Consider the following 10,090-nt stretch of genomic DNA (forward strand, 5'->3'; position numbering starts at 1 on the left):
GAGGACTTAAGAAACCGCATTATCGATGCGTGCAGGGTAATTAGAGAGACTCCAGGAATATTTGAGCGAATACGTGGCTCAATGCGCCGACGTCTAGACGCATGCGTAATGTCTGAAGGTAGACATATTGAACATTTACTATGATTTCTACATGTTGTATGTTTTGTTATTATTAAATTAGTTTTGATTATTCCCCTTTAATCATTTAATGCAGGTAGTAACTACAAAATAACAGTAAATCCAGTCCGCATTTATGACGATGTATCTCTGTAGTTGTTCGTAAAATAATTTTTTACTGCGAACTGGTTTAATTTGGGCAAAAAATTCAAGAGACATTTTTTTTTAGAATGAAACAGGCTATCGGAAATAAATTTTTAAATGGTAAAAAAATAATAAGACAAAAAGTTACGTTGGAAATAAATTTTAGGGGTTGCGTTTTCCACCCCTTACAACCATGGGGTAAACCAAATAAATTACTGGCTAAGTGTCTTTTTGGTAGTAGAAAATGTCAGGTTAATTACAATATTGTAATTTGTTTAGTGCTTGTGAAAAAAATTATTAAACAAATTTTATGTACCCCCTTTAAGGGACTGTATCTTAACAAGGGATGCTCCAATGAAGTTTCTTTATATGAAAGATCCTATCTTTTTTTCGATGAGGAATCACCCTCTGAAATGTTTTACACTTATTTAGTTACACCCTCTATTTGGTTTTTCCGGAAAATGCATATATCGCGAGATTTTTTAGGGTTCCCATACTTTTATGCCACCCTGTATATTAGTTCTAAGAGAATCTATAAGAATGAGCAAAATGCCGATTTAACAAAAAGTCTTTTAATATTTACCCAAAATATTGGCATCAAGACTCAACGGAATATTTTGACTCGTCACTTCTTAATCACTAAATCTGGCAGGTTGACGCTTTCAACTCAATCACTCGTACTAGATGCCAGAGCGAGTCAAACAGCGGCACAACTGCGCTGTATGACCGCATCTATTCTCCGGTCTGTGTAATTTAATAAAGTTGAACGATCTAAAACAAATACAATCGCGAAATAGGGCAAGGATTCAATTTTCATTTAACACACTGAAAGTGCATTGCGGTAGATCGGCGCATTCGTAATTAATTCAAACATATTTCGACGCGCCGCGCGAACCTCTCCGAACAAATCCGATCCCGCCGCGGTCTCTACGTTCCTACAAAACCGAAAAGTGGGCGCGAATCTACTTCAGTCAAACCTTTGAACGATTCAGCTTAAATTCAAAGTGACACAAGAAGCGCCCCAACATGGTGAAGACTCCCGCTGTAGGCATCGACCTGGGCACCACCTACTCCTGCGTCGGGGTCTGGCAGCAGGGGAAGGTGGAGATCATCGCCAACGACCAGGGGAACCGTACCACCCCGAGCTACGTCGCCTTCACGGACACGGAGAGGCTGATAGGCGACGCGGCTAAGAACCAGGTGGCGATGAACCCCAGCAACACCGTCTTCGACGCTAAGAGACTCATAGGAAGGCGGTACGACGACCCCAAGATTCAGCAGGACCTGAAGCACTGGCCCTTTAAAGTCGTCAGTGACGGGGGAAAGCCCAAGATTCAAGTCGAGTTCAAGGGAGAGATTAAGAGGTTCGCTCCGGAGGAAGTAAGCTCTATGGTGCTGACGAAGATGAAGGAAACCGCCGGGGCATACCTAGGTCAGGACGTCAAGGATGCTGTTATCACCGTTCCCGCTTACTTCAATGATTCCCAAAGGCAGGCCACCAAGGATGCAGGGATGATTGCAGGTTGGTACAAGATATTGATTATTTTATTATATAACTGGCCTTTGCATGTCTTAGATTCTAAGTAGACGTAATCAAGTTAATGTTTAATGCATGAGTGGGTTGTAAATAGCGCTTGGTGCCCGGTAACTGGGTGAATTAAGTTCATTTCAACAGGGTCCGAAATGCTGGTATGGGAATCGATTGGGAGGTTCTTTTTTTGTTGGACAGGAAGTGGTGGAGGATTGTCCTTCACTGCTTTGTATGTATTGAACGAAAGTAGAGAATAATAACGGTACTTAGGTAATTGCCAGCAAATGATTTATTGAACACGTAATACCAAGCATCTAGCTTTTAAATCTATATCTGTTGATGTACAGGGCTGATTTTGAAAATATTAGGCAATTGGAGAACTTGCCAGTATTTTAATATTAGTAGGAACTGTAGGAATTTCTATTTATTAATTCTGACATTTTTATCGACAATCCGAGAGTAATGTCAAAATTTTGATTTTCACCTGACATTTCTAAGAAATTCTGCACAAGTACAAAAAATCATCAAGATTTGAATTTAATTTCATAATTTTAAAGAAAAAGTAAAATATTCTTGAATAATGACAGTATTGTGAGAAAACTTGCAATTCTTACCAAATATTAGAGTTCATGGCCTCTAGGAAGACGTAATCTAAAATATTTATGGACGTGATTCGTCAGGACGTTTTTAACAAAAATAAAATATTCACAAAATCTCGTTTCTTCGTGGCTAAAAAGTGGTCATTTATTATAATTTCTAAAATAACATTTACACTACGCTTCAAATAAGAAAAATTCAGCACTGAAAGAGTAGAAAAGGAATTGATATACAGGGTGGGCCATTAGTGTGAGGAAGTAAATTAACTCCCTTGTTACTCATAATATAGAAAAAAAGTTTATATAAAAATTGTACAGAATCAGGAAACCTAAATTACAAAATTAATTTGATACATACAGGGCGATGAGTAAAAACGGGACACGCCAAATATTACATTTTTTAAATGGAACACCCTGTATATTTTATAGATTTCTGAGAAAATTCTATATATGGTGATAATAAACAGTTTAACATTTTAGTGCGGGGTTACCAAATTATATAGAAAATTCTTCGAATTTTGGAAAAACATGACCTAAAAGAAGTTGTATTAACTTTCAACTACTAACACTTGGAACAAAATAATTAGACAGAGTTATAGGCATATGTTAGACAAACTCCCCTATATTAGCTAATATCGATATTTTATATATATTTTATATAGGGCATTTTTTATAATACGATCATTTTTTGAAAGTTTAAACTTGATTTTCTAAAATTTTTCAAATGGAACATCTTGTATTTTATAGTTTTATTTTATTCACATACCGGTCCACTTCAACTTTTGTTACCCATGTTCTATATCTGAAATTGTTAGTTTTGAAGATATAGCAACATTTCTGAAAAAACTTAATTATTATTTTATAGAATACTACAAATAAATATTAACTAATAAAATTAACTGAAAATGGAATGATAAATTATGAACTGACAAGTTGACACAATGTGACAGTTTTACAAAGCCATTTCGTGCGACCGAAAATAATAAAAACTAGTTTTTTCCAGAAATGCTGCTATATCTTAAAAACTAACAATTTCAGGTGTAGAACATACTTAATAAAAGTTGAAGTGGACTGATATGTTAATAAAATAGAATAATAAAATACAGGGTGTTCCATTTGAAAAATTTTAGAAAATCAAGTTCGAACTTTCTTAAAATGATCGTATTATAAAAAATGCCCTGTATAAAACATCGATAGTAGCTAATATATGAGTCTTTGCCTAACATTTGTCTACAACTCTGTCAAATATTTTTACTCCAAGTGTTAGTAGTTGAAAGTTAATACAACTTCTTTGAGTTCATGTTTTTTCCAAAATTCGAAGTTTTCTACATAACTTGGCAACCTCGTACTAAAATGTTAAGCTGTTTATATTGTCATATATAAAATTTTCTCAGAAATTCATTATGTTTAAAAATATACAGGGTGTTCCATTTAAAAAATGTAATATTTGGTGTCTCCCGTTTTTACTCATCGCTCTGTGTGTTTCAAATTAAATTTTATATAAACTTTATTAAGAATAACAAGGGAGTTATTTTACTTTCTCATACTAATGGCGCACCTTGTATACAGGGTATCCCATTTTAAATTACGTACCTGAATATTTCGTCAGGGAAGTCACCGATCCGAAAATAACTCTTACAAAAGTTGGGTACGAAGGGGGATATCGGTTGGTGACCTTCAATTTGACCTTGACCGTTACCTTCAAGGCCATTTGAAGGTCAAAGCTAATTTTTTAAATAGAAACCTCTGTTTTTGACCCCAGATTCGGAGAGAGCGCAAAATATTATGTTTAGATAGACACTTAAGGCTCTTGTTCTTCGTCAAGGTCAAATTGAAGGACACAATCTGATGTCCCCCTCCGAACCCAACAACTTTTGTATGGGTTATTTTTGGATTGGCGGTTCCCCTGACGAGCTATTCAGGTGCGTAATTTAAAATATGTTGTCCTTGAAATAACCTTTAAAGGTTATTCCAAAGAAGAGCCTTAAGTATCTATCTAAATGTAAAATTTTGCGCTCTTTCCGAATCCGGTGTCAAATATAGAGATTCCTTAAAAATATTGATTTCACCTTAAAATGATCGTGAAGGTCAATGTCAAGGTCAAATTGAAGGTCACCATCCGATGTCCCCCTGCGAACCCAACAACATTCGTAAGGGTTATTTTCGGATTGGTGACTTACCTGAAGAGATAATCAAGTGCGTAATTTAAAATGGTAGTCCCTGTATATACAGGGTGTTCCTAAATAATTGTCGCAACGGAAAACTGTAAATTCCTCTTGAAAAAAGAAACATTCCTCTTCCATTTTCCTCTCCGGGCTTTCATTTTCAAGATACACGGTGTCAAAACTATTTTTTTTTTACTTTTTTGCCAATATCTTAGGAACCGTTTGAACCTACAGGACTGAGCTTTTGTACACACATTTCCACTATTAATTGCTACTTTTTCGCACCCTTCTCGACGTGCTAGTGGTGGAGATTTTAAGGTATCATAAGGGTTTTTCCCCCTAACTTTTACGTCACTGGAAAAATTGACATTTGACAGCAAATTCTGAAGCTCCAATGAATTTTACACAAAAAGAGTTCTCTTGGTTCATTACTCTAAAGTTTTCAAGAAAAATGACTTTATGAACAAAAACAAACATTTTGCTAACGTTTCGAAAATCTTTTGTAATTAAAAAAATAGGTAAAAATTATTTTTTATCACTTTAGCGACTAAAATTTACAAAAACTGTTCAAAATTATGTCCGTAGGCTTAAATGCACGCATTACATCGTCGGATCATGTTTCTATGAACGTTATTCATAATTTCATGGATATTTCTAATTTGTTCCGCTGTGGCTTCAACCCTAGCGGTCAATTCTCGACCGTATTGACATAAGAAATAATCAAGTGGGGATAAAAAGTTTTGACACCGTGTATCTCGAAAACGAAAGCCCGGAGAGAAAAATGGAAGAAGAAACCAATGATTCTTTTTTCAAGAGGAATTTACAATTTTCCGTTACACCTATTTAGGAACACCCTGTATTTAGAGAAAACCAACTTTCGAGATTTCCTCTTATTTTCCGCAAAGATAGAAAATAGATTTTATATGCCACAAGCTCCATTTTCGAGAAAAATTGGGAGGGAACTGCACCTTTTTTCAATTTTGACCCTTTCCCATGATGACCTCTGACTTTTTGTTTATCATCTTTTTTTTATTTTTTTCCAACTGTTTGGAAATGAGGGACATTGGGACAGCATGTGTAACGGTGAATAAAAATAAGAACATAATTGTGTAATAGGTAATTGAACTGTTTTACAATTAATCTTCTGATATATGAAAGTTGTCCCAATTATTCTTATTATTATTATTATTATTTTCCTATGGACTCTTTTCCGTAGGAATTAACGTCCTGCGCATAATAAACGAGCCCACCGCCGCGGCCCTCGCCTACGGCCTCGACAAGAACCTCAAGGGCGAGAAGAACGTGCTGATCTTCGACCTGGGGGGCGGCACGTTCGACGTTTCGATCCTCACCATCGACGAGGGTTCTCTGTTCGAGGTCAAGGCGACGGCGGGGGACACCCACCTAGGCGGCGAGGACTTCGACAACCGCCTGGTCAACCACTTCGTGGATGAGTTCAAGAGGAAGTTCAAGAAGGACATATCGAAGAACCCGAGGGCTCTGCGGAGACTGAGGACCGCCGCCGAGAGGTAAAGAAATTATTATTGTCTAAATTTTGGACACCTGTACCACTTATGGATCTATCGTTTGTTTGATTTTGATCCTTAATCTCATTTAAATTTGTAATATAGAGTGTAACGGAAATATGTTATACCCTGTATATCGCAAATGAAAAATCGTATTGCTTGTCCAGTTTTATTTTTTTTTCTTATACAGGGTGTTAATTAAGTAAGTACAATAAATTCAACACGCGATTATTTGAGTGATTTTAAGACAAAAAGTTCATATAAACATTGGTCCGCAGATCCTTCGTTTTCAGGATACAGGGTGTTAAACTTTTGTGAAAAATTGCTATTTCGTAAATATCTTAAATACCTTGTACCCAATTTTGTTGTAATCTGGCAGTGTTATTTGTACTTTATGTTATTTAGATGTTACATGTTATTCATAAAAAATTATAAAAAAATGATAATTTTCAAAAGAAACTTTTCCCCGTGTTTCTTGTAGGGTCCAGGGATATTCGATTAAGTGTATTTTATTTTTTTTTTCTACAAAAATTAATCAAGATACGAAAAACATTCAAGAGACAAAAGTTGTATTTTTAGTTGCATAGTTCAAAAATATATAAAAATTACAAAAAAATTAGTGGTATACATTTTTTTTTTGATATAATAAATCTAATCAAGTTAGGGTTAAATTAGCCCCTTAACAATACAAAGAACACTGCCAAATTACAACAAAGTTGGGTAAAGGGTATTTAAGATATTTATGAAATAGCAATTTTTTTACAAAATTTTAACACCCTGTATCTTCAAAACGAAACATCTTCTGACCAATGTTTACACGAACTTTTTGTCTTAAAATCGCTCAAATACACCCTGTATAAACATTTGCCCTCGGGATTCTCATACTTTCATGAACTATCTGAATTATCATTTTATTTTTTTAAATACGCTATGGTGAGTTTTATATGCTTTACATGTAATTATACAGGGTGATTCAGAATTTATCCAACCATTTTTTTAATGCACAGGGAACGCTTACAAATACAATTAAAAAAAGGACAATTTGAAATTGATTTAAAAATACACTCCTGCACGGTACTTGAAATTTGTCCAATTTCTTTCCCAAGGAAAGAAATAAATAAAATTTTATAACACCTATTTTATATCAGCAAATTCAACTGATTAAAAAATTTATTTATGGTTTTAATTAATAAAATAATTTGACATGATGTAACAACAACTGTTCAAAATTTTGTCCACCGACGTGTAAACACGTTTGGGCCCGTCTTACCCAGTTCCTACGACCTAACACAAATGTTATCTTGCTTCACTATAACGCAAATGTTGGTTTGCTTCACCATAAAACGATACCATCAATTCCGAGTTGCTATACACCTAAGCCATTTTTGACACATGAAAAACTAATGTAAACACTATCGCAAGAACGTTAACACTAAAATCGGATTTCAGTATAGCGAATCGCCTGAGGCCACGTAGCGCGTTGCGCATAGCGCACAACACGAATGACGATGGGAGACTACAGTAGCCCAAAGATGTAAGGGTTAAAAATACTACAACTTCAATATTTTTCTCGGAAACTATAAGGATTTTACATTTTTTTTTTAAGATATTGACTCCATTTTTCATGACGCATCTATTCCCAATTTTTTTTTGGATAAGTTGTAAGTAACTCAGTATTTTCTATGACGAACCACCTACCATTCTATTCAAATTTGATTACAATCGATGCGAGTTTATAACTGTAAGAATGAATTTACTTGCAAAAGCTCTTCAGTCCATTCAAGAGAACTGTTTGAAAGTATTTTTTCATTCTTCGGCCGTATTAGTGGGAAGTGTTGGGAAAAATCGATAGCTATGAAACTGGTACCATTGACGAATCTCGAAATAGCAGGCCACCTATCTCTTGTCTGCAAATTTAAATAGGCAGGCACTTATATTCGGAATAACGGGTATTGTGTGGGAATTTCCGTAACTTTGGTGCCTGGCGTGCCGAAGGAAAATTAAAGGCTTAAATTTTTTGTTGTAATCGCAGTGATTTTGTATTTATAGCTTATTCCATAAATTTATGTTGCGAAGGGTGTTTTAGGATTAATTAATTCCAAACTTTGAATTTATGTGGTCCAGACAATAATTTGTTGCTGAAATTTGAAAATAAAATTTAAATTTTCTGTAATATTTCTAACCAAATCTGATCTAGCAATTTATCTTATTACATCTCTGCAAATAGATATCGATACAGTCTTCATAAATGTTTACAAGCCACGTGACCGCAGAGTTAGAGCAACTCAACATTGAACGATTGGTAGTGGTAACGAAAATTCCCTAAATATTGGCGTCACCAATATTAATGGTTCGTTTACAATGAACAGTGACAAACCGTTACGTCTATGCTTGAGATGATGCTATCGCTGATTGGTTGAATAAAATCTCGTGTAAAGTTTCACCAATCATAGCCGGTGAAACAGAATATTGCAATTTAGTGTAAACTTCATCTTATTGATTTAACTTTACCGAAATTTTATTGCCAACGTGAAGGAAATAAAATTACTGTTCTAATAGTTATTTACACTATAAAGGAGGTAAGTATTATTTACGAGTCGAGGACGAATTTGCGTACGAGCGGAGCGAGGGCTGGCAATAGAATCCGAGACTGGTGAATTATACTTCACTGCTGCGTGGTGTATACAATTTTATCTGCTCCCACAGTTCTTTATGGCTCATGAAATAAAGATTAGGTTTTATTTTTTGATATTTCTTAATCAATTCATTTTGACATTATTCGAAATATTGAAAAGTCGCCTTGGTTGTTTGGATTTTGTCGTTTCTAAGGTGTTTATAAACAAAGCTACATAAAAGTTGCAATTTTGCTGGTTTTGAATTATTATTTCTAAATGAGTGATTTTCAAATAAAAAGTGCAGCAATGCTGCCTGCGAATTTTTTTTGCCCGAAAAGTCGAAAGTGCGCTACGGACGAGCATATAGAAATTTCAAAGAATGGTGCCAGAACAAATATACTGGTGTTTCTGAAATGTCACTGCTAGCCATAGACCTTATAAACTACTGGACTCGCCCAACTGTCATTTTGCCTATACAAACGGCAATCGCTCAGACGTGTGTGAGAGAGATGGAGCTTGTAAGGGCTTAAGCTTCGTTCACAGAATTTCGACTGCAGCTCGCTCCATTTAATTCAACTAATCAGCTAGCTATACTCGATTCCTTACCCCTTTTTTTCCGTTGGGCCGTATTCAAAGACTATAAAAATAATGTAGAGACTAAAGGACAAAAAATTTTCATTTTTCCCAGTAGTGTAGGTATGTAAAAGGGTTTATTATATAATTACATCCTAATTACAGTACAATATTTGAATTGTTTTTAGCTATATTTCAAATAGTTTTTATAATGCCTTCTTTATGTATTACTCGATTTATTTTCCTCATATCATAAACTCGATCGGTTAAAATTACTGCAAGCTGTTCTGATGTAGTTGTTTCAAATATTTCATATTTTTTACTTTGCAGAACTGTATAAATTGAAACTATGTCGAAGCTTTCTTCGTTCAACATATTATTTGAAGAGAATTTTTGCTGGAGCTCATTATACGCACATTTCAGTTAAAACTTTTTCTTTATATTCGGTTTGATGTTAAAAAATAATTTGAAGACACATTTAAAGCGGCAAAATTTTGACATTAAAATGACATTTTATTTTGAGGATAGGGGAAATAATATAATCTAATAAGTTATCATCAGAGACAACTCTACTTGGTCATTATTTTCAGAAAGATGCGAAAAGTATAAACATGTTGGTACCATCATAACTTCTTTCCTACATATGAAATTTAATTTTTTTTCTCTACTTAAACGTACGTCTCTTTACGCAATTTATCGCATAATACGATTGCACCATATTTACTTTTTACGAATCTTTCATATACACTAACTAAATCACACAAAAATTCAAGAAATCAATCAATAATGTCAATACATGACATTTACTTCAAAGTTTGTTTAC

General features: G+C 34.5%; 1 protein-coding gene across 1 annotated transcript in view; it reads left to right on the forward strand.

Moving 5' to 3' along the window:
- The first annotated feature begins 673 nt into the window (after window positions 1–673).
- LOC108906132 (heat shock protein 68-like) overlaps window positions 674–10,090 on the forward strand; it is a 15,212-nt gene continuing 5,795 nt past the window's right edge. The window contains exons 1-2 of the mRNA XM_018709304.2: window positions 674–1,783; window positions 5,770–6,082. Coding sequence (XP_018564820.1) covers window positions 1,288–1,783; window positions 5,770–6,082 — 809 coding nt within the window. The 5' untranslated portion in view covers window positions 674–1,287. The remainder of the gene's footprint in view (window positions 1,784–5,769; window positions 6,083–10,090) is intronic.

This window comes from Anoplophora glabripennis, unplaced genomic scaffold (assembly GCF_000390285.2).
Source record: "Anoplophora glabripennis isolate ALB-LARVAE unplaced genomic scaffold, Agla_2.0 scaffold21, whole genome shotgun sequence".
NCBI lineage: Eukaryota > Metazoa > Arthropoda > Insecta > Coleoptera > Cerambycidae > Anoplophora > Anoplophora glabripennis.